Below are 25,663 nucleotides of genomic sequence, written 5' to 3' on the forward strand. Positions count from 1 at the left end.
AAAGGGCATGGGACTCATCTAGACATGCATTTCACCTCAGTCTTTCATAATTCCCTGCAACAGAGAAGAACGCTCCTGCTCTGCCTTCTCCCTCCCATTTAAAGCCCAAACTATGCTTTCCAAACTTGCTCCCTCTGAAGTCGTGCAGTCCCTTGGGAGCTCACTTGGCAAAGCCATTGCTGGGGTGTGAATGCCAGCTTCATTCAGCAGGGCACAGCCATGCCTGGCATAGCACTCTTTGCTTCAGCATGCTTAAAGGATGAACAAAGCTTACTTCTAAAGCTGGATCCATATCCAAAGTGCATCACCAGCTGTTCTTGGAAAACCTGCATGTCACGGACACAGCGGAAGACACTCTCCCTCCTCTACACACCAGCATAGGACTTCCTTCAGCAGCACAGCCAACAATGGCTTTGGATTTACTTAATTAACTTTTTGGGCTTAACCTGAACACGCTGCACAGCTCTGCCAGCCAGGACTCCTGTATGAGTCATGCTCCCAGGCATCAGAGAGCAAACCGTGAGGTTCAATGGACTTTGCTCTTTTTCATAGTTGTTTGTTTCGAGGTTTTTAACCCACACCATTGGGAAAGCATCCATCCTTCATACATATGCACATGTCTGTAAGCAGAAATACTTATACTGCTGAACCCTGGAAGGATGAATATTTCTTAGCTGCAGAGCCCTGCTTCTGGCACTAAAACGCATTTACAAGTTCTTAGCAAGAAAGAAATATCTCCCATTAGAGGTTGTAACAAGAGCTGACTAGAAATTGGTTTTCCTCGCAATTTTAGCACAATAGCTGCTGGCAATAAACCTCTCCTTCTGCACTGGGCAGTTCTACGTGCAAATACAGTGTGGGAAGAAGCCAAACAAGATGACAATATTGAGCTTTGAAAGCATTCTGGAGGAAGATGAAAAGGAACAATTGTTGAATGTCAGCTCTGGAAGAGGCCGATGAGATTTAATGGCTCCTCGTGTCACCAGCCTGTCACCATGTAACACTTTCAGTGACCCGACAGATTAGTAACTCCTGCAGCAGAGCCATCCAGCTCATGGCAACCCCTGTCAACAGCTCTGAGATGGCAACTGGGGAGATCTCCACTCTGGAATGAGACGATAAAGTTTTTCTCCACGTGGGAAAACCTCACAGTGCTGATTTACTGAGCCGGAACTGTTGCCATGTGTACAGGTCTTAAGGAACCTCACACGAGCAGGGATGAAAGAGAGTACAGGAAAGATGAACGTCCCCTTTCTTGCTTGTGTGCCAGCGTGTGGGTGAGCACACTCATGCACATATGTGTGTGTGAGCTCCTCAGCAAGGGTATGTCCCTGTGCCAGAGAGGTGGAGCTGCTCCAGATGACTAGAAAGACCACTCAAGTCATCCGAAGTGGGAACTGAAGTGTCAGAGGAGGCCTCCACTCTCAGCAGTGTGGGTGTAATTGCATCAAACTATAATGAAGCAAATCCATCTTCAAAATCCGAGTTCAGGAACAGTGACTAAATAGCTTGCTCAAATAAATGTCTTTCCAGAGACCAGCTGTAACTTCACGCTGAGAAATACGAGCACCACCTAATACCCATTTCTCTATCCTTGGACAAACACTGTGACTGTGTATTACAAATACCAAATTCAATTAGCACACTAAAGGCCATGCCAATTATTTCAATTAAAGTCTCTTCTAATAACCAATTACTACCCATTTTATTAAATTAGATTTTTTTCAAACACTACTCCCATACGGAGCTACTAGCTCAGATGTAATTATGTGCTTCACACGTTGACACGTGGACACTGGGCAAATGAGTTTCTTTTGGTCTCCACAGCTCTCCCCACTCCCAGTCATGTAATCACATCCCTAGTTGGTCTGAAAGGAAAAGTTTTAGTGTTTTAGCTCTGAAAAACTGTATTTAGCCCCCATCTGCAGGAAACCTTTCTGTTTCAGCTTTTTTGCTCATATACAGAATAGCACACTGTGTGCAGCAAAAAGGCCACTTCAAATTAAATAGCTCTAGGGGATCGATTAAAGCATTCAGAAATAATACAGCATGGCTTGGCCAGATGCTTATGTCCTAATGGTAATAGTTACAAGATGAACTCAGCTGAACCAGCAGAAGACTTGAGACAATCTCTAAATGGAGCACATTCGCTTCCTCTCTGCCTGCAGTGGGGCAGAAGCTGCCTGGTCTCTGGTTAAAATAGATATCTCACGTCGGGAGCAGTGACAAACGGCAGTGCTGGCAGAGCCCCAGCTACCCCAGCTCTGTCAAAACCCAAATTACACGAGGTGCAAGGCCAAGCCTCACTCATCAGATTGAGGTATCTGCATCGCGCCAGAGCTGCTCGGCTGGCATCACCCCTGCCTGGTCCCTGCTCCATGTGAAGGAGGTGAGATCCTCCCACCGCCCCTGCAGAGCGAGGCTCCCGGCTTCTGAGGAGAGACAGGGGGAAGCTCAGAGGCTGCTTCTTGCTAAAACCCAGAGAGGAGCCCAGGGAGCAAAAGAAACCCAGAAGAGAAGGCAGGAGCCGTGGCGCAGGGTCAGCAGAGGCTGGCAGCCTCTGCCCAGGGGGTACGGCAATGCCCTGCCTGGTGCCAATGGCTCCTGCCTTCAGCCCTCCCATGTGCTGGAGCAGGATTCCCACTGCTCCGAGGATCTTTCATTCCACGAGTCTCAGGGGAAGAATACCACCCACTTTTGGCAAAGACCTGCCTTGCTCGTAAACATAGAGCTTGTGGATTTTTTTACTGCTTTCTGACAGGATTACACGTTTCTCAGCAATGTCACTTCTGCCCACAGGATGGCAAGGTCTCAAGCTGACATTTGCTAAACATCTTCACCACCTGCTCCCCAGAAACGTTCCTCTCTCCTAGACAGAGGAGACGTTTTTCTTGACAGCTCCTGCCATCAGGGAACAAGCATGTACTCTGCCACTGAGCCATGGCGTTTGTGCTTCATGCTCCAACTGCTGCTTGGCACCCCAGTGATGGGTGCTGGATTCACAGGAGTGCTGACCCACAGCCAAAGCTCACAGAGGGCTGGCCAGGCCAAAGCAGCAGCACAGCATTTGGAAAGTGCAATTCCAAAATCAATCTGCTTCTATTCATCTGAAGCCAGAAAACGATTGCAGCAAAGCTGAACCAGCGCAATGGCTGTGCTAATAGTCACCACCGGCACATCGCGAACACATCTGAGACACACAGCAAGGCTCGATGACTCTACCCACAGCCCAAAAAGTAATTTCTCCCACCTCAAGGTAGCTGCTAAATTTGCAAAGCAACACTCCCGCTCCTGCGGGAGCCTGCGTGGGCTTCAGGAAGCACGGCACAGTCACTAATCCAAACACAGCCGCTGTAGTACCGGCGCGGGCTCCGCAGCCTCCCTGCCGCACTCCCCCACGGTTCCTCCCCAAAGGCGCTGTGTGATCTGCAGTGCTGGAGGATGGCGGCCACATGAGCCCATGGGCTGGAGTCCGGGTCTGAGCAGCTCGGAGGCTGGACAAACAGCAAAAGGCCCCGCAGGAGCCGCAGCCGGCAAAGCTGAGAGCACGAGCGTTCACCATGCAGCAATTGCCACCCAAACGTGACAAAATCCAGCAGATCTCAATCACAGATCAACCACAGAAGATGTGGTGGGTTTCACACCACCTTAAAATGAAACTTAAAAATTCCTGCTGTTGTAGCAGATATGCAGAGCAGACAGGCAATACCCATGTTCGTTCCCGGTGTTACAGGAGAGCAACAAGCACCACAGTAGAGTGAGGAAACTTGTCACAGCCCTCTGCAAGCCAGAACCAAGAAACAGCCAGAGTGTGAAGAACAGCAAAGATCATGTGAGGAAGGGGGGATACAACCTGCAGATCCACACTTAACTCCAAGAGTTCAGGACCTGCAGACAGGAGGGTGACAGCACCTTCCTCCAGACCCTTGCACATCCCAAGGCAGGACCAGGCTAGGTGGAGGATCTCAGCTTCCAGACCTGGCTAGGCTGCTGTTGCATGGGGTGCACAATGATTGCTGCCAGACAGAAGACACAGACATACCCCATCGACGACCTCTGCACCCCCCAGACAGTGTATCCAGCATCTTACATTACACACCACACCAGTCAGGTTTATGTAAAGCTACATAAAAAACATACATACAAAAACCCCAAAAGCTACAAGACAGGTGACAGCAAAGAGTCCTGGAGAGAATAATAAAATCACCATTTTGCCCTGGGTTTGGGGAGTTTTGTTGGATGGGAGTCATGTCTGTGTTGTCCTCAAGAGGGCTCTGCCACAGTATTATCAAAGAGCAGCAGCAAAAATCATCTCTGACAAAGAAACTATTGACAACAGTAGACATGAAATTTGGCTCGGTAAACTGACAGTAGTGGGGCACAAAGTGAGGGTCAGCCACTGGGAAGCTCTATATCTTCACTACAGATCCAAGCAAGTGCCAGTGGAGCAGAGGCAAATGCAGCATGGCAAGGAAAGCTGCACTAGCTGCAGGGCTTCAGCAGGCAATGTGTTCACATTGCTTTTGATAAGAGCTGAAAATAGTAGACAATAGAGAATTAATCCTCTCTATTGGTGGAACTTCCTAGAAACAGAGATGTTTTGATTCAAATTTCAGACTTTTTATTCCCCTCTAAACCCCTCTGCTGAACAGTCTACCACAAAATGAAGTTTCTGAGATGCTGCGCCTTACAGGAGAATGGATGGGGCAGATTTACTAAACAATGTATTTAGGGTCTGCTGGTGATCTCTTTTACCATGACCACAGAGGAGCCTATGAGAGAGCAGCTCACGCCCAAGCAGAGCTGCATGAGCAGAAGGCTGCAATGGTGTGGCAGGAGTTGAGCGCCCGTCTCCCCCGAGGCTCCAAGCGGGGGACGCCTGAGCTCCGACGCTCCCTACACACAGTCAGCCATGAACAGGTTGTGCAGAGGAAAAGGAATGAGCACCACCTTCAGAATGGCAATAAATTATTTCCCTTGAGAACAAAGATGCAATCGTGATGAGATAAAGCGGTGGGGAAACATAGCAGGAAAATGTAATGCGTTCTCTGCAATTACAGCTACAGCTGCCAGGTTGTTTCTCATACTGCCACTACAGCAGTGGTGACAGCTTCAGTCTCAGCCTGACCTTCCACCCTCACCCAAGTCAACAGCAACACTCCTATTGATTTCTGCAGACACAGGGATTTGCTGCGGTGACAAACATCATCATTCCTTCACCGTATCTGTGGACAGACTCACATTCATTATACTTCCCTGGTGCAAAAGGGACCCACGACCCTTTGTAGGTCTGTGGCAAGATCTTCTATGCAACCAAGATTCTGCCACTGGCTTGCATGGGATTTCTGTTCTCTGCTCTGTACTGGCAAGTTTAAGCAGCCATTCATCTGAGCACAGGAGCTGCAGGCAGAAAAGTGCCCCAGGCCCGTGCACAGCTGCAGCAACCAGCAATGTCCTCACCAGGCTTTGGTCTCAAGAACACATGGAAGGACATTTGCCCTAGTTAACCATGGTAGGACATTTTTCATGCCACTCTGCACTCCATTTCTTCAGTTTGGACTTTCTGCATGTCCTGTACAACTGGTGGAAGGCGGTAAAAACGCCAGTTTGATGAATTTTCCTCCGAGAAGGGCCAATGTCAGACATTCAGGTGCTCTGCGACAGCGTGCCCACCTCACAGAGTACCCAGAGCCCGAGCCCTCACTGCTGGGTTGCAAGAGCTATCTCTCCTGCCCTTCCCCTTTGCTCTTGCACAAAACATGAACCAAAACCACAGGTCCTTGGCTGCTGTAAGTCTCTCCTAGGTCTATCGCCACTGCCCTCAGCAGGGACACGGCCCTCTGGCCCCCTTGCTCACGTTTTCCCCTTCACTTGGACAGGCACTATCAGGTAACTTAAACCAGTACATTTTCCCTTTCAAGCCCATCCTCCCAATAGATTTAATAGAAACTAAAGTAAATAAACTGAAAAAATACACTAGGGAGGGATGGAAATTTGAGCCCATAGTGTTAAATTGTGCTAAATAACTGAAAATCAATGTTGTTCTTCCTTTTCATCAGGGCACAGCTGTACATACTGCAGCACTCCAGGGACACCTCCACTCATTCCACCAGACTGCTACGTGCACTCACTTTTATTACTAGCCAAGGTCCATTCCTGACAGTAAAAGCAATATCCTTGGAAAGAATAATGACTCTTTTTTAATAAAATAATATATATAATTATAAGAGAAATGCATTTCTTCTCTTTCTCTATTACTTTCATAACTTTCCTAATATTCCTGCTGATGTCCAGGGGTTCCTGCCTTAAGATGAATACTCAAAGGCACACCAGTAGCTACAAGGAAACATCCATTTAAAAAGCTCCAAAGAGCACTTCAATTAAGACACCACGTTAGTAATCATCGCTGCAGCCTTTCAGAACAACCGAAAAGCAAACTGCAATTAAGAATGCTAGCTAACATTAAAAGAAAAGTTCTACAAACAGAACAAAATACAAATGCTTCTTAAGGCAGAGGACCTGCTGCAGCCCCCCTCACTGGAGAGGACCTGGCCACCCCATAAGCTCTGGCACTCCTGGCTGGTAGCTTCTCCAACAACTTAGATGGCACCTAATTGGGAACAGGATCACTGCCGCAGGCTTGCTGAGCAGAGCAAGCACTTCGTTCTGTACTGTCAGATAGAAACTTTCTGGCTAATTGTTGACTCAGGAAAACAGCCTAATCCAATTAATAAATGTCCTGGTTTTGCTTTGCCAGGTGGCAAAAGTTGAGGAGAAGCAATTCAATTCAAGTGGTCATACATAACTTTCAGATCCCACCGTCTTTACCAGTGTTATTTATTACTTGCTTTGGAGCTGCCCTCAGGCATCACGACTGAGCCAGCCCTCGAGAGATTCTGCACACAGGGCTGGTGGGAGACTGGGTCTTAACACTGTTATTGAGGGAATGGCTGTTAGAGAATAAATACCTCCATCCTGCTTCCACAAGCAAGGGATCAGACTGCTGGGAGATGAAGAGCCTTCACCAGAGGGATTTTGTGGCAAACAGGCATCAGGGCTGGATCTCCTAAATCCAAGTACAAACCTTCACAAGCACAGATGGTACAGCCTGAAGAGACACTGCAGTCCAGAACCTAAAATATTGGCTACTACCTCACCATCACAGAAATAAATGGCTCTAACTTCTGGACACAAACTGGAATTTTCAAATTAGCATCTGCATCTTCCAAATAAAATGAGAAATATTGCCCATTAAATCAAATGGCAATGAAGCAGGGATTCAGCCGCAGACATATTCAAGGAACCTAACGCAGGGACACAAAACTGCCCAGATCCATTACTGTAATGATGCATTTGATGAGGAAGTCGCTTGGGGCATGTTAGCATGAAAACTGCAAGGGTAAGCTCCTACAAGCCTGACACTTCAGCACTCCGGTTTGCTTGTGCCAAGTATAATCCAACCTATGATTTAGAGCCATGCTGAGTGACAAATTCAAGAGACCAAGACCAGATGCCATTTAACAGACAAAGAAGTTTCCAAAACCTGTCTAACCTGGAAGCAGAAACTTAGAAGAATTTGCCCCAGTTGTTAAAAGCCTCTTTTCTTGGTTATGCAACATCAGAAAAAATCTTTGATTTTAAATAGATGTTAAATTTTTTATTGAGCTGTTGCTGAATTCTTCTGCTCAAGCAGCTTTTCCAAACATCTTCAGCCATCAAAATGATTCTTTGCTGATAATTAGCCTCAGAAAAAAAAAAAAATGCACTTAATCAAAGTGACATCCATTACTTCTTGCTGCTGTAAATAGGACTGTGGCTTCTGACACTGATTTTCTGGAAAGTATTCAGACTATTTAAATTAGGCAACGAATAAGCACTTAATGGCACGTCTCTGAGAATATAGTTTAATTTTATTTGTGGGCTTTTATTATACATGCCCCAACCCAGTTGTCAGCACTGTCCAAGAAAAGAGAATGCAGGAGATCAAAAACTGCCATAGTCAGGACAGCAAAGATCAAAGGGGTGCCACAGCTTGTGGTATAAAACAATATTTATCAATTTAGCAGATGTGCTTTCTCAGCTGCCTTTAATTGCAAATACCAGTATCACTTTAGAACAGAAGCCTTCCATACAGAGCCCAAACTTGCAGCCCCGATGGGATGCAGCATTGAGCTGCTTCTCCCTTCCACCAGCAGCCCTTGCCATTGCCCCTACACACGCAGACACCATCACACAGAGGATTCCTGTTACCAGAGTCATCACATGCCAAGTATGTGGCAGGGCAGCCAGGCACCAGCAGTATTCCTGTCCCTGGATCTTCATCTTCTTTTAGTTACAGGCTCAACATCTTAAACTCTGCCTTTACTGTTATGTTCCAGTGGCTATGAATACTTCCACGGCAACAAAACATCAGTGAGATAAGAAATGCAATACTGCCATAGAAGAGCAGAGCGGATATCTTTTTATCCCAGTATTGACATTGACAGAACCTTCCAAAAAGAGGGAAGGAAACCTCTAGAACCATACAGGACTCACGTCAAACCACTGAGGCAACTGCAAGGTTCCCAAAGAGTACTTTCCTCCTCAAAGGAGAAATCACCCTTCTGGTCCCTATCAGTCAGAGTTATGCCCTGAGACAGTAGTTTGTACCCTCTGGAGATGTAGATATGAATGATAGTTAATCCTGTTTCTAGAACCTAAAGACCTGCCTTGCAAAAACGTCAAGCATAGTATTTAAGCACAGTTGTACAGCACTGAAATACAGCTGAGCCCAAAGCCCTCCAGATGCCTCGTGGTAGTGAGTTCCAAAAATGAATAAGATGTTGGAAGGAGCACTTGCATTTGACAACTCTAGATTTTCTTGTCATTAGGCTTTTCTCTCTGTTGCACAAATCCATTTACCTCCCCCATTCCTCTTCTAGTTGGTCTTTTCCTATTTGCTTCCTCACTGATTTATTACCATCCTCCATACAACATTCAAAGTATTATTGTAATTCTCATGTCAGTCTACCTGCCAGAGACTAAGCCCTACTTAGTTAGACTGACTGTCTTCACCTTTCACATTCTAAAAAGAAAAGTAAATTAGAAGCAGCCTATTTTACCTGTTCTACCTCATATTCACTGATTAATTCTTTCAGTTCTGTGGGTTATCTGGATGTGCTCTCTCCTCCTGCTATATCACAGCTCTCTAATTGTCTCCTTGTTCCACCAAGCTCTTGTCTCCTCAGGCTCTAGCATTACCTCATTCTCTTAACTCAGACCAGTGTTGGTGTCTCCTCAGCATCCTCTGTGATGAGGATGGATTAATACATCTCTAACAGAAGCGGTTCTAAATCCCCAGAAGCAGCGAAATCTGGATTCCCCCACAGCCTCCCATCCTTTTAGTCTCCTGCTGACCCCAGAAACTCCTTGCTTTCATCAGCACACTATCATTCTAGGGGAGTTTTTCAAAAGCAGATATTTGAGACACTAATGTATTTAGCATTGCTTTTACAAATGAATTAGATATTTAGTGCTCTGGGTGTTTTCCGGTGGTGTTACATCTGTAAGTCCAATGAGCGCTATCTTACCGTCCACAGTTCCCCACACTGCTTACATGGGGGAATTTTCCTCAGTGCATTCCTGTCAGTGCTGTAACTTCAAGGCACATCTCTGAGCTGCTTAGTATTTATAAGCACAACAAAGCCAAAAGGCTTCCTACTTTTTTTCTGCCAGCCTGACTCAGCTCCTTATTCAGTTGGTTTGGAACAGGCTAATCTACTAGTTATAATTACTCCAGCAAGCTTGCTTCATCTGTAAGGTCCCAGTATCATTAATGACTTGGACTGAAACTGAGGCCTAACAGCAAATCTCCAAAAGCCTACGGTAGTGGCTTACCCCAATTCCTAGTGAAGTCAAGAGGACTTCGTGTGAATAGCAAATGTGTGCTCACAGATTTGCATTCGCAAATACACTGTGAAGTTTTTAAGATTTTCTAGGTGAAGAGGAAAGTCAAGCAATTAAAGATAGCAGCACACACAGCCAGTGGAACAAAGATATCTTGGGAAACAAGGCTAATGAATTTAACAAAATAATCCAGAGTATATCCACACTAAAACCAGAGAGAAGTTCTGAATCAATCAGAAACACCCAAGTCAAGATGAAAATGAAGGTTAAGGGGTATACCTGTGACATGCAAGAAAACCTTAATCTGTAATTGCCATCTTCTGTATTTCAGATCCATTAAAATACTTAAATTTGAAAACTATTAAATCTCCAAACTTCAAACTTATCCAATTGAGCCATATCATAACCATTCTGAAACCCAGACTTTTTCTGCAGCAGGAGTTTCCTATTAACCTCTCACATTACGCCATAAAACTATATTAATGTTTAAGTGCCTGTTAAGGAAATCTGGGATTTAAAATCGTGAGGATCACAAACTCTTTTTCAAGACAGATCAATTCGTACACAGCTATAAAAGTTAGGAACACTTCTTTAGAACATTTGTAAATCCCACAGCCTCAAAGTCAATGTCTTTCTAATGCAGATGCACAAAAGCCTTGAGGCGGGTGTACCAAATACACAGCAGCTAGCCAAAAGCTAACTCACCAGCAACTGAAGGGTTTTTTCAACACGAGTTACATCTCTCTCTGCTTACATCATGCAATTAATTGGTAGGAAAAGATGACAATCTTACTGATTCCCCATTAGCACTGTAGCTCCTTGATTTTTATGATACGAACAGAATTGAAGGGAGGGTTGTTCTTGTTCCTCTTCATTTAACTGCTCTGCTCATGGAATTCACTTGCCACTCATGGCATTCCTCCTTTTGCTTTAGCTCGTTCAACCTGGTAATAAATCCCTGCCAGTCAGCCAGGAATAGCAACCCATAAAGGCCATTTCTCTAGACACCCCAAGAAAGGGAGAGTTGTGCCATATTCACAGAAGCTCTTTAGAGTTACTCTGCTCCCATCAGCATCCCCTGCTGCAAAGACAGCCTCTGAGAACAGCCTGGATGAGCCTTGCCTCCTAAATAAATGTATGCGCTCAGCCCAAACTCTGCATATGGTTTAACAAGGAATTCCACCAGCCCCTAACCTCACCAATTATATCCCATGCATCTCCCAGAAAATGGTCCTTTTTCCTCCTTGTCAACCCCTAACGGGACTCACAGACACAGCAAACTGCCCCGAATATCCACATATCTCAACGTCTGCTGGCCCAGTAGACCCACAACTCCCAATGCCCAGCAGCTCCAGCATGTCCACCAGCCCTGGAATACCCACATATTCCTGGTGCCTACTGTCCAAGGTATACCCACGCTCATCCCTCTGACCTCCATACCCAGCACACCCACCCGTGCCACTTCGCCCGGGCATGCCCACTGCTTCCTGCGAATACCCCCCAATGCCCGCAGACTCCGGACACTTCCGCACCCCCGTACCCGCATCCACCGCGCCGGCCACGACGGGAACCGGCCGTTAGCACCGCGGAGAGCTCTGCTCCGGGAGAGGCACAGCACCGCGGAGAGCTCCGCGTCCGCCCCGTGCCCCCCCGCCCCGGAGCGGGGTCCGCCGGATCCCGGGAATGTGACCCCAGCCCAACGCTGTGTCCCTAGGTATGTGTGTGTCTGTCCGCCTCCTTCCTCCCCGCCCGGTGGGTGTGTGCCCCCCACCCCGCTGTCCCCCCGGTACACCCCGAACCTGTCGTCGCTCTGGAAGGACTGGTCCCCCAGCAGCAGATCGCGGAAGCGGTACCGGGGCGGTAGTGGCAACACCTCGGACTCCAGCTCCGTCATCTTCAGGGCGGCGATGTCCAGAATGACCCCGCTCTTGCGGCTCCCGCCGCCGTCCCCGCCGCCGCAGCCGCCGGGCGACGAGAGCCTGCGGGAGAGAAGGGGGTAGCGGCAATGGGGGGGCACCCTGCCCTGCCCTGCCCTGCCCTGCCCGCGCCCTCCGCCCGCTCCGGCACCTCCTCCGGGGCCGGCCCCGCGTAGCCCGCGCCCCGCGCCGGGAGGGGCTGCCAGCCCGTCGGCTGCAGTTACATTGCGGGGCAGGCGGCGGTGCCCCCTCTGCAGATCGCTTCCCCCGGGGGCATGGGTGACGAGGGGCTCTGCCGGCCTCAGGCGAGGGGCCGGCGCCGCACAGGGCAGCGCCGAGCACAGGACATTCGCTCCTCAGCAGGCAAACGACAGACAGCGAGCAAGAGGAGCCAATGGAAAAGCCCAATCGGCAGGAAGAAATAAAACTGCTCGCAAGATAGATGTACAGCTGACAGCCAAGCCCAGATCCACCCCCAGCCTCCCCCCGCAAAGAAAAGTATGGATGGGAGGCAGCCAAGGTGATGGTTCCACAACTGTGCTGGAAGAAGCAGCACAACCTGCTCTCTGGACTGCCGGTGCTTAAATCATCCAAACAGCCCCAGTATTAAATGAGAAACCGCTAACACTGATGAGTCAGTCATCTGTCCAGCTGCCAAGTGTCGCGGCCAGGAGGATATATCACCCATCCCTTGGTGTGCCAATGTGTCTGATCAAGGGATGGGGGGATCGCAGTGCCCGGGAGAGATGCAAAGCAATTGCTCAGACATGGAAAACTGCATATGGCCAGCTACATGCAACCTGCCCTGCCACATAGGAAAGAGATGAAACTTAATCAGCTCCCAAACTGTCATTTCAGATGGATTAACAGCTTGTCTTTGGTCTCATTTTCAAACCACATTTACCAACCAGAACATGGGTACAACACTGCTCCCCATGTCAGCTAGAGCTACTAATTATAGCAGATCAGGGTTAAGCTGAAACTTCCCAAGGCAAAGCAGCCATTCACTGCCGGAAAGCCAGAGTGCAGACACACAAGGCAAGACCACAGGTCCTGATCCTTCATCAGCAACATTTATCCATGCCGTGCCATGAACTCCAATTTCAGAAGTGGGAAGGACAGGGAAAGCTTGGAAGAGGAGACATGGCACCTCTGCAGTAAGCTGATTCCTAGTCCCTTACATGTAACTTTGGAGTGTGAGGCAGGCAAATAGCTGAAAGGCTCCAACTCCTGTCAGCTGCACTTCCAAGGGTCTCACCCAAAGCCGCTCCAACCCACTCATACCACCTTCCCACAGCTTTGCCTCCAGTACATACTGCATAAGCTATATACAGGCAAAAGAGTTTCAAACAGCTGAATGCTAAATTGGCAATAAGCAGACATCTAGGGGGTTTGCTGCTGGCTGCAGAGATGGGATCTGAAGCTCCTCAGACTGTCTTCTATCTTCAACAACTCAAACCTCTCTAAGTAAGTTCCCAGCTGACCAGGTTCCAAAGACCCAATCAGCTGTCATTCCCAAGTTTCTGGAAGAGCAACCAGCATGTTGCTGAACACAGCCCCAGAAGACAAGACAGCTCACTCTCAGCACTTCAGATGATTTTCACTGATGTTATTTGCCACTTAATTCTACACCCCCAGAGCTTTTCAATTCCTTTCAGCTGCCATATGCACACTGCAGCCACTGCAGCTCTGCACTGAGTAACGCATCTGTGCAGGGCCTTGGGCATCAGGGAAGTTATTCTATGACATACATTGATCCAAAACTTGGTCTTTAAGAGAAATCAAGCCAAACTCCTGTCAACTCAAGGACTCCCTCTGGATTAAACGATAGAAGCACAGAAGTTAGCTGAGCATCTCTAGCTCATGTTGCAAAGGAGGATCTAGCGTTAATCTAATCTCCCCCCAAAAAAGCCACAATTAACTTGGAGCTTAACGATGATAAATCATGCCTAAAACATACTTTCTCCAGGCCACCTCCAGCAAATTTTAGCCCAGCAGAGATGTCTTATTGCTGAGAGGCCAGGACAGCATCCCAAAACTGGACTTTCACAGAGAGAAAAGATAAACTTCAAAAATCATCCACTCTCTTATTATAATGCATACTTTAAAGTGGGGAGCCAGGTGCCTCACTCCGAATGTGGGTGATTATAATTGCATTTGAAGGAGACTGTCACACACAGCAATCTCCATTGATTATTAAGTGCCTGTTTAAAGGAGTGTGTTGTTTCCTTTCCCAGAGGAAAGCTATGGCTGCAGAGCCACGGCCACACCGACTGCCGTGTGGAAAGGGCACCTTTACACACAGCTACCACCCTGCCTCACACTCACCACGGCTCCCACGGCTGAGGTCCAGGCAGATCCATCATTATCCGGCACCCACCAAAAGCTAAGGAGGCTCATATCTACACACAACCATCCTCTTGTCAAACACTTGTCTCTTGGGTTTTGGGTATGGTTCCTTTCAAACCCAATTAATCCATCTCTCTTGGCCTCAGATCATGTGTCAGGTTCATGAAAGGAAGCAAATTTCTACCACTGGCCTTTATTGGTATCAAGAAATTGTAGTAAAATCCAATTCTACCACTATCTCTGGAAACACAGTTTCTGCTGTGTATTTGCATCCGAGTTTCTTCTCCCATCTGCAGTAGCAGCTACATCTTGAATACATTCTCTCTTAGCCTCACATAAGAAATCATTCAATGAAGGTTCAGTAAGACAAATATTACATGCACCTCTTTGATAAAGATGTCTTTATCAATTACACAGGGACTTTAAGATGTGTTGCACATCAGTGTCTTAGAAAAAAAGAGCTCCCGCATTGCACAGAGATCTCCTGACACAGAGAGTTTGCAACTCTCCTCTCTGCCCAAACCTAGGGATTCTGACCTATAGAACTGCCACAGCAACCCAGCTACTTCTTCAAAACAGTAGTGGTATAAAATAAAAAACTCATGAACAAGTTTGGTTATTGCATAGTCTTCAAATACTACTGAAAAAAAAAATATCCCAAAGTGATTTATAGCTAAATACAGGACTGCAGCTTTATTTTTATCCTCTCTTTCCTTCCTTCCTCCAGAACCATGTACCATTAAAGCTGCACGTTGTAATCAGCATATGGAAACCTCAACACTATTCCACTTTCTCACTACGACACCGTCTCTCCCCCAGCTTGGCCAGCTCCCCAGCAGCAATCGACATGCCAGGAGGGGGACACCCTACTGCACAGCCTCTTGGGAACATGGGAAGTGGGATCAAGCCGAGCGTGACCCAAACCAGATCTCCCCCTTGATGTCTCCTACTGTTAAACTGCAGCTAGACAGCCACCATAGCAGGTTAGCCCTGTGGAGCGTGTTCTAGCAGGAGCCTCGGAGCTGCACCAACATTGGGTTTCTTCAATACGCTTTCTCATGAGTGGGCTGGTCGCAATTGCATTCTTCCCTTGCTGTATTCCCACCCGGGGCATGCAGGAAAGCTACACTGCTGATGGCACCATCCCCTGAGACTGGAAGAGCAGGCAGGGGACCAGCGACAGCCCACACGTGTGCCTGTGCCGGCTGGGGCTGCGCCCGGCCATGGTGGCTCTGCAGCACGCAGGCCCAGTGGAGCTCATCAGAGGCTGTGCAGGTTCCCAGCGCTCAAGAGGCAGCGTTGCTCAGAGGAAACTCCACGGGCTGGAAGCTCATTGCAATGTATTTTAGGGGTTTTATTATGTTTATTGACTAATATATATCAAAGAAGAGGAAGGACACAACCGAAGTTCCTCTTCTGCTTCCTTGCATGCTATGCACCACAGAAACCACAGAGCATCCTCGTGCTTCCCACCACAAACCAGTCCCAAACTGCCTGGGGGCATCAACAGATCCATAATCCTACATTACGGTACCCTTATGATGTAACTGCCCAAACCTGCCAGGCACCATCGGGAGCTCCAAAGCTCTTGGTGACACTCCCTGCTCGGTCAGCACCAAAAAGACCCTTGCAGAATGCTCTTCCTCTTGTTCTTCTAGAGGCTGGGGTGTGCAAGTAGAAGAAACAATTGAACCTACATTTAGGGCAAACTCTTGCATAACCTACAGCCTAAATCCCTCCTCTCCTACTGTTCCATGCTGTAAAAGGAGCCAAAAGTACGAGGTCCTGCTGGCAGCTGTCTGTCCCAACAGCATCCTTTCCCCAGGAGGATGTCCAGGGAGTCTAGATGTGTAGGAAGGAAAGAAAGTACCTCGTGTCCAACCTCAACATCCCCTTTTCAAGCAAAGCCACTATTCCTCAAGCTTTGCAGCTGCTGTGCCTTGTTGCTGTTGACAGAGATATGGGGCTGTGGCACAACCTGCTGCTGGAGAGGCAAAGCCAGCCCGGCTTTCACCGTGGCTGGGCTAAACCCAGCCTTGTGGGCAGCAAACAGGCACTGGTGGGGCAGAAGCCTCCAGCTGCTCTTTGCTGGCCCAGACCCATCACAGGGCACTAGAGTCTAGACTGCACTCAAGGGATGGGATATCTCTCATGGCAGCTCTTGGACATGCCATGTCCTCTCCTCTCTGCCACAGTGTTTCACCAGCTGTGGTTGCAGAGTCTGGCCCTGCAACCCTGGTCTATCAGTGGAGGCAAGCTCTGCCAGGCTCTCAGGGCCTCTCAGGTGAAAAAAGTCATAGAGGAAATTCTGCCTTTTCTTGTTCTATATTTATTCAAATATATACAATCATCTTCTATTTGTTTCTCCTCCCGCAGCTCTTCTGGTTACCGGGTTACAGTAGTTCTCTCTCTTTTTGCTTTTTCTCTTCTGACTGGCATCCCTGTGGGGTCTCTTAATGGCCCAAGTGCGTGGGGAGACGCATGCTCGGTCTCCAGAGCAAGGCTGGAAGGCAACAACCCCTCCTGTGCCAGCAACACGCAACTGATGCAGGCATTGGCATCACTCTTGGCACAGCAGCACAACACAGCCAAGCCAAAGGAGAGGGCAAAGACCATGGAGGGAAGGAAAGCAGCTAACTTACACCTCAGCTTGTCAGAGGAAGATCCCCAGATTCTTATCCCACCATCCCCTTTCCCCCTCCGAGGCCATACGGTGACTCTGATGCCATTCATAGAGATCATAGCCCTGGAACACAGATGATGTGTCCAGAGACACAAGAGGGTCTTCTATACCAATGTGTGTCCCCTTGCAGAGCGGCCATGCTGGGGAGGAGCACACACACAGGCCAAGTGCTAGAGTTCTTTCCCCCACAAAATACAACATTAAAAACTTATATTTTCTGAGCATAAGTCCCATAACCAAGTGAGAAATCATTGCAACCAGAACTGGGGAAAGATGGAGGGAGTCTATTTCCTTTAATAAAATCATTTTCTCTATGTCATAAACACCTCTGTGTCCACAAGCAACCACCTCCATTCCACTTACTTGTTTTATCAGGTTCTTGTTACCTGTGTGATGGCTGTGGATTTAATACTTTCTGATTCAAAGAGCTTAAAGTGCTCCAAGGGATGTGACCAGGCCCATCATAACACCCAAGCCATGATTTCCAGATCCTCTGAGCAGCTTTAGCCCAAGTTCTGTGGGCACAACAGCTGCAGAACACACACACACATACATATATATGCAATACATGAAGCGTTCAGTCTCCTACATTAAACTCCTGCATCCAAATCCGGATCTGTCCACATGAAGACTGTCCACATTACGGGCTGCTGTTGCTCAAAACTTGTACAGAGCTGCAGAGCCCCGTGACAAATCCATCCACTTCTTCACTTTCAACAAGTGCAGGCAATTTAGCACCACAGGCCTCACAGAAAAATTAGCATTTTGTGTATTTCACATAGAAAATGAACAGGAAGCATGAGTCAGTGCAAAGCTCCACAAGCCTTCCCCCCGCTGGCAATGCTATTTTCTAGAAGATAAAAGTAGAAATTGTTCCTTTCAGGTCCAGAGCCAGTTTTTCTTATTAGACAACCCCGTATTAGCAATTCAACCCCACATCTCCCCATTTCCTTCTGGCTTGATGCACACATTCACTTTGTACAACAGGGTAAAACTTGGGGAAGGCAGAGCACTGCTGAGAAGTCTTTTTACTCTTCTTTCATCCCACAGCAGCACATGGAGCACAGGAGCAGCACAGGCAGCTCGGCTCCTCCAGCCCCAGTGGGACCAAAAGAAGAAGCTGAAGAAAGCATTTGTGGTGACTAGTGCAGGAACCAGCCTGGGCTCCAGCTCCCAATTGATGCTGAATCCTCAGGGGTTTGGTTTCATGAGCACTGTGTCTAGCACACACAGGACCCTGGGGTGCCAAGCACCAGGGATATGAGCACAGCATCTGCTGGGGAGAGCCAGCAACAAGACCAGAAAGAGGAATTCAAGGAGCACGTGAACAGAGCGGTGCCAGGAGCAGAGTGGGCCCTCAGTTGGTGCCCAGGGCAGGGCAGGACCTGCTGGATCAGACACGTCCTAGCCCAGTGCTGGCTTACAGCAGAGCAGCAAGGAGAAGGACAGCACCAGCCAGACTTCCTACTCCCCATCAGAGCCAGAACAGAGCACAACAGTCTATCTGCAATGGGTTTAGTCTATTGAGCACATGTGCAAACAGAGAGCAAATTAGCTTACATGATCACTTACAGCACAACATACCAACTCCTGCTCTCCTAAGGTCACAGCTTTGCTCCCCATCCCCATGTCCGTGGTCAAGGGTCTCCCAGGGACCAGCAGGACCTCACTCATTTGCCTTCCTCCAAAGGTGAAGATTCAACACCCCACTGGAAGCAAATCACTTACACCAGTGACCTGCACCAAAGCACAGGCTGGTCACAACATTATGGCCAAGCTCTGCCTGCAGCCGCCCATCCAGCCTGACCTTTCCCATCAGGAGCACCCAGTGTCCTTCCCAGCATCTCAGCCATGAACATCAGAAGGAGGGGCAAATCCAAAACAGAGCCTGCTGAGCCAAGGTCAGCAGCCCTGCCGGGAAATTCCTGACCCAGCTATCTCGAGGGCTATTTATGCATTACAACATTAAACTATATCTTCCTTGAAGGAGCTATATGCTGAGAAGCAGGTTTTCCAGAGCACGCAGCTTTTCCCCAGCAAGGACATGACCCTTCTTTCCCTTATCACGGTGTTGGGTTTGTAAGGCAGCTTGGGAGCACACGCAGTTCATTTAAAAGCAGAATCATCCCTAGTGCTCAAGAAATCAAGCAACTGGGACTCACGCTGTTGGAAGTGAGAAACGATCCCTCACTGTGAGGTCTCATCAGTCCCGTTGGGGATTTCGGAGGCTGTGCATGCCAGAGTTCCTTGGAAATCACATAGCTTTTAATGGCAGGGTGCTGTTGCACACAGGGATAACACCAGGCTCATGATGCATGCCAACCAACCACGAAAAAGCTTAAACTTAAACAGATCATTAAACCAAAAAGAGAGCAGTTCACTTGTCACAGCCTCAGGCTCTGTTCATGGAGCCAATAGCCAACCCTCTACTATTACCTGCTTAAGAAGGGGAATATATTTCCTTCTGACACCAGAGCAGGTCTCCACACCTTAGTTACTCCTCTATTCACGGCCGTTAGGTATCGCTTATCCCTGCAACCACACTCAATGCCCAGACTTACCCCTCGGCTGTCCCATGGGTCCCAGCTTCAGCAGTTGGCATCGTGAGGGAGGGCAGAATGCCAAGAGGGTCTTGGCCAGTTCTAGTTCTCCCACGAGGACTCTTTCAGTCCCTACAAATCCTACTGCTCCATCACAGTTTCTCTCCTGCCAACACACCCTCCTGCAGGCAGCAGTAGCACTCCTTCCTCCCGCCCAGGGGATAGAAAAGCTCATCTCTAGCTAAAGCAAGGCTTAAAAGTCCTTTGTCCTCTTGCTGTTGCCCAATCTGCTTTTTTTCCTGGGGCTTCTCCTCCCACATGGAGCTTACCTGGGACCAATGTCACCCTCTAATCCTTGGGAATCAGCTAAAACCCTCATCTTGGTAGACAACCAGTTGCAAGAAGGACAATGCTGTCTGCTCCCAGCTCCCATCAGGATGAGCAAGGAGATGCTCTCAAGGCAGAGCTCGTTACTCTCCAGAACCATTATTCACAGGAGTGTACCTGGTATCCCACAGCACACGATCCTGGAGGTGCCTCACTCCCCTCACCCCAAGCTTTTATAACCCTCTACCAAATTTGCAAGTGCCCAGTATTTTTCAGGCTCACGTCAAAAATGCTGCTAATTCTGACTAATGATCTGCTGGGAAAATTCTCCCTCTGCACAGTCCCAAACTGCTGTAAGCAGCTGGGGACAAGCTTGAGGAAGAAACTTCTGTGTGCTCCAGGCCCCTGCAGAACACTCACCTCTACTGAAAGCAGAACATAATAGAGAGACGTGGGAGGAGGAAGAGCCTTTTCACAGTGTTCAAGAATACAAAGACTTACAGAAATAATCCCCAAGAGGCTTGTCAACCCGACTGCCAGACCAGGATGCGGCAGGGCAAAGAGGGGGATGTCTCCTGAGTTAAAAGAGAGGAGACAAACAGAAGGGGAACACTGAAGCAAATATTTTCTGTGGCATCTCACAGGGCTCTCTGCTACTCCATGGATTCAGAAGTGATGGTGATGACTGCAAATTAGCCAGTAAGGTCAGACATAAACCTGACTGTAAACAGTTGCAGGAGGACCTTGCAGCACTGACCCACTTGGTGATAAAATGTCAGGTGAAAATTAGCATCAATAAATGCCAACTAATCCAAAAGGGAGAGGGGACAAATCACCTTCCTGCACAGGCACTAGAAGCTCTGCAAATCAGCACTCAGAAAAGAGCCAAAGTCACAGCAGATAATGCTACAAAGCCAGCAGCTGACTGTCAGTGGTGGCCAAAACCCAGAGCTTTAGGAAAGGCTGTGATACTACAGATAAACCCACCACAGAGCCACACACACTCCGGTTCCCCTCTTCAGAGACGATATGGCACAGAGAAGGGCAATGGAGATAACTATGGGGTTATAAAGTGTTTTGTACAAGGAGAGACTAAATAGATCAGGAGGAGTCTTTAGCCTGGAAAGAGATATGATGAAAAGCAGGTGAAATCAGAGCAGACGACCAGGGAGCAAGTACATCACAAGAGCTGTGGGAGCCCAGGGAAATCACAGGGCAGCAGGCTCAAAGGAAAAGCAGCATGTTTTCTCATAGAGCAGCTGCATCAGAGAACTCACATCCTCTTGCAGAGGCAGAAAGTACCAATACATTCAAGAAGGACCAGGCAAATCCCAGGGGAAGCATCCATCCACACCTTTGAAGCACAATGACAGGATCCTGATCCGACAGGCTGCAGAGGTACAGCCCTGGGAAGGGTTCTCTGCACGTTGTGTCCCTGTCACCAACAGAGAAACCTGTGCTCAGCCCTAGTGTGGCTCTTGGCCTGTGTTTATTCATCAAAAGAATGAATGAGATGTTCCACACTCCAGCACAGCTTGGCACGGATGCAAAAGAAACGCTAACAGACTCCAAAACAAATTGCATGCAGCACTTGGGATCCAGGCGCGGAGGGCAGGACGAGGTCTCTGATGGAGGATTGGGAGGATTCAAATAGATGCTGTAAATATTTTTGCAGAGCAGAAAGAGCCCTGAGCACAGGCAGTGACCTACTTTGCTGTTCTCCAGTGAAGGTTGACACAGCCGTGCCAGAGCCCAAAGGCAGTTTCCAAGGAGGACATTCAGCATGTTGGGGTTCTTCATTAAACAGGATAGCAGGAGGGTGTCCCAAAACCTCTTCCCACTGCCCCAGGTGTGCTGGTGAGTGCTCTCCTTGGGACAGTTTTTGCAGTACAACCTGCTGAAAGCCCCATTGAGCCCTCAGACTCCTGCCACAGCTGCATGCTTCCCTTTCCTAATCGGCTGAGGAAAATAAGAGCAGAATTCCTTATCTCTGCTACACTCTGAAGATATAGGGTGTTTGTCCCTGTAGTTTTATGGTTCCCTAGTGCAACTTCTCCTGGAACAGCGAGGCCAGGATCCCCATGGGCAGCCAGAGCAACAGTCGTACTCCACAAGGCTGACTTTTTGGAAGCTCATAAATGTCTGTAATGTTGCCTGGATGAACTGGTTATTAATCAGCTACACAGTCTAGTTCAGTGCAAGCTCTACCAGAGAAGCATCTTTCCATTCATTTCCACGGAATGGAAAACTTAAGAGACAACAACAGGTTCTCAGCTGCAAGGACCGTCCTTGTGCTGAACTGAGACAGCCCATCTGATGCATCTAACAAGGAGGAAGAGAAGCAATGGGAGATCACATCCTGGCTCTGATGCGCTCACACTGAGCAAGAATGCAGTTTAACCAATGCTTTTTTCTTATCTTTCTTTTTTAACCTTGCTGCCACTGCTCCACATCTGGCTGTGATTTTTAGGACCAGAAAGCACAACCTGTCCTGGCTGCCCAGTCAGGCAGGAATGAGACAGCCCTATCTGGATGTAGATAACCACAATCAGAGCTTCTCTGCCAGTGGCACTCACAGCTCCCTCTGGTTGCTGCTGTCCAGACCCCATCCTCGGCTTCTCAAACTCTGGAGCAGATGCTACAGCTGGGACCCACCTCCCCTCCACACCCCACTCCCAAATCCATGACAAGGCACCCAAACCCACCCTGCTCAGCACAGGACACCTACTGTTCACTCCAAGTATAAACAGCAGCGCTGAACCCAAGCAGAGCGGTGCAGCCTAACAGACAGGGGACAGATCTCTCGTAATAGACATTAAAAACAGACATGAGGAAAGCCACATACGTCTAATACAAAGACGGGATCTTCCCAAGCAGCTTCTCCAGGTATCCTTGTGCATGCCACCTTCTTTTATCTTTCTCTTCTTAAATAAGCCATAGTAGCGGGATGTAGAGGATGGAAAATCCAAGTCTCCTCTTGCACGTCCCTGCTTCTCCCGCAGGCTCCCTTCCTTGTGCAGGGTATTTTCGCATGAGCTCTTCCATATGGCCACTCATCCATCAATGCTTCTTCCCAGAGTGCCCTTACATGGGCAAGGCAGGGGAAGAGGAGCTGCTGGCCAGAGGAAATCCTGTATTCCCCTAAATGACGGACTAGCTCCTTGTACAAACATTGACCCAGATTTCCCACGGGGTAGGAAAGTAAAAATTAGGTTATTTGTACCCTCTGGGTGCCAGAAATGTGTATTTGCTCTCCAAACATGCTTTCAATTGCTTTTACTGTTAACCCCTTTCTTTCTGACTGGAAGGGACTTTCGGGACCATTGTCCTCTTACAGAGACGGAAGAAAGCACATAGACATCTACACACTCCCCTCCACACTCAGGCAACTGAGAAGGTGGAATTTCTCTTCAACAGCTTTTGAGCCATCTCTAGATTTGCTAAACACGAGGATAATTGAGGCTTCTACTTATTTTAACAGGGCCAGCCCAGCTGAAGTCCCCTCGAGTAGGTAGCAGAAGGAACATTGAATGTGCTACACATCTTTGCTGCTCAGATACACCCTGGCTCTCACACCCTTCACACACGCCTCTGGTGACAGGTTTGCCTGTCTCCCATCACACTTACAGCTGCGAGTACATGCCTGGAGGCACAGAGCAGAGACAAGCTGAGGAGCCTGTGTAGGACTCCTGAGCCCTGGGGACCATGCACCCATCAGACACAAAGCTGATGGTTGGGCTGGGTGCTGCCTTCACAGCCCTTTCAGCTGAGCAGACCTAAAACCTATAGGAGATGAGGAAGAACCTCTTGTACCAGGCAGAGGCTGAGTGAGCAGGTTGTTAAATGTGGATGACATTCCACTGAAAGGGGATGTGATGTGCACCCCTGGTCCAAGCTGTAGAAGAGGAAACCAAAGAGCAGATTAGCCATTGGGCTCCTGGGTACATCTAATGTGGGAGAGGGTGCTTGTTGCTCTGCCTGCTCCTGCACATTTCTCTTTAGCCTGTTTACAACAATCATTTTCTGCTTCTTCAGCTGAACAGCACTGAAAAAGTACATTAGAGATCCAGACCGCTCCAAGCTGGAGCTGGGGAAATAGGCAGCTATGGAAAGAGCTGCAGAGTCCTGATGGCTTCAACCAGCTTGTTTAACATCTCTGGAAGGGCAGCAAAGGGCTGAACGCAGAGGAAGGCAGGATAAGCCACAGAAAACAACAGCACTTCAACCTCTCTGGAGCCAGAGGAGGTTAGAAACACATTGAGCTGTATAATAATAATTAGAAAACAAAGCTTTTCTATCCAGATTGAAAGAGGCAGGCGGGAAGACCTTTGGACAAGGATTCTGTTGTTGCGCATTAGATGAGGTTAAATGACCCTGAGCATTTCTGCAGTCTAAGTAATAAGGAGCAATAACTGCTGTCTGAGCTGAGCAACTCATCCTTTTCCTGTAATGCTGGAGTCTGAGCCCTCCATGAGCTGCCATCTCCAGCCTGTCTCTGATTCCCCCCAAACATGTTCAATAACATTCAAGGACATCATTTCTGCAAACACACGAAGTACAACCGCAAAATTCGCTTTGGTGAAGGCACTGAGGCTCTGCAGCCACCCTGGTATGACCAAGGCAACCAAATGGTGTCCTCAGGAGAGAAGTGGTCCTGGTTCCCGAGGAACTGTTCTCTGACAGAGGACTGCGGGAAAAAAGGAGGGATTTAATCCCAAGAACCAATATTCAAGGATTTTATCAATTACCCAGTCAGTGGCAATGTACTGAAAGCTAAGGAGTTCACCAAATAGGCTGTTCCTTCTGTTTCCACCTGGTCTTTTAGGAATAAAAGATGGTCTCCCTAAATCACAGCAAGAAGTCAACATGGAGAACTCCAGCTGACCAGCCCAGGGCACAAACCCAGCCAAGGTCCTTATCTGCCAGGAAGAAATTGATATACACACTTCATTGCCTCGTTTAAGCTGACGTTTGATAAGTGTGACAGTCAGAAGAGCCACGTTAGGAAATGTAATGATCAATGATAGTATAAAGGAGTTATCAGGAAAAGCTGGGATACTTCAGCAACAAGCACTCATCCCCTTGTGAGACATGTCTGCTGCTGCCGGGCATGAGAGGACAGTGGCACTAGGTCCTTGGTATCCCCTTTGGGCAGCTCTTCACTTCTACAGCCCCTCCCTTGTATAGGACGCTATAATTTTGGCTAAAAACAGCCCAAAGCTGGAGTGTGGGCTGCGATGTACCTGTGGAAACGTGGCTTTTTCAGCTCTGTGCGCCATAGTCCTCTGGCTTCAGGGCTCCTCCAAAACCCTGCCCGACCCACATGCCAAGGAGCACAGCCTCAGTCCTTGCAGGCACAAAAGAGGGGCTGCATCAGCCCTTTTCGCACGGAAGATGCGACTAGGAAGAGCTCGGGATCTCTGGGCATCCCCTGTGCCCAGGCAGCCTCCAACCGCTCCGTTCCCAGGGCCGCGGTGCCCGGAGGGGCGTTCGCGGGGACCCCCGCCGGGCCCGAGAGTATTGCGGAAACTTTCTTCTTGGCTTGAGGTGCGTTTACGGCAGGGGGAACGCGGGACCAGGGTCCTGCCGGCTCCCCCCGCGTGTACCGGCCCTTCTGGGAGTAGACGGCGGCGGGAAGGGGCTCCCCTTGGCCCTGCCCGGGGGCTCCGCGGTCCTCCAGCCCCGCGGCTCCTCACGACGGCGGCACATGCAGATCCCCCCCACACCCCACCGCCATCCCCACGGTCCGACCCCCGCCGGCGAGTACCTGTGAGCGCTGCCATCGTCGTAGACGAAGGAGCGGTTGGTGTAGCACTCGGTACAGACGGCCGCCCCGCCGGCCGCCCTGCCCTCCGCCGGCCCCGCCGGCTTGTAGATCCCCTGCAGGCTCCGCTCTTCGCCCGAGAACGGCATCAGCGAAGCGGCGCCGGTGCGCGGAGAGCCGAGGCGGAGCAGAGCATGGG

General features: G+C 48.9%; 1 protein-coding gene across 6 annotated transcripts in view; it reads right to left on the minus strand.

Annotated features, from left to right (window-relative positions):
• Positions 1-25,663, minus strand: part of KCNT1 (potassium sodium-activated channel subfamily T member 1) — an 80,268-nt gene extending 54,605 nt beyond the window's left edge. For 3 of the 6 annotated variants that reach the window (XR_003994479.1, XR_003994478.1, XR_003994477.1), the window contains exons 1-2: positions 25,468-25,663; positions 11,685-11,864 (exon numbers count right to left, since the gene is read on the minus strand). Coding sequence is in view for 3 of the 6 variants with exons in the window: in XM_030507051.1 (XP_030362911.1) it covers positions 11,685-11,864; positions 25,468-25,613 (326 nt within the window). In the remaining 3 variants the exon portion in view is untranslated. The remainder of the gene's footprint in view (positions 1-11,684; positions 11,865-25,467) is intronic. The other 3 variants (XM_030507051.1, XM_030507050.1, XM_030507049.1) reach the window with 1 other exon arrangement.

Source organism: Strigops habroptila, chromosome 15, assembly GCF_004027225.2.
Source record: "Strigops habroptila isolate Jane chromosome 15, bStrHab1.2.pri, whole genome shotgun sequence".
NCBI lineage: Eukaryota > Metazoa > Chordata > Aves > Psittaciformes > Psittacidae > Strigops > Strigops habroptila.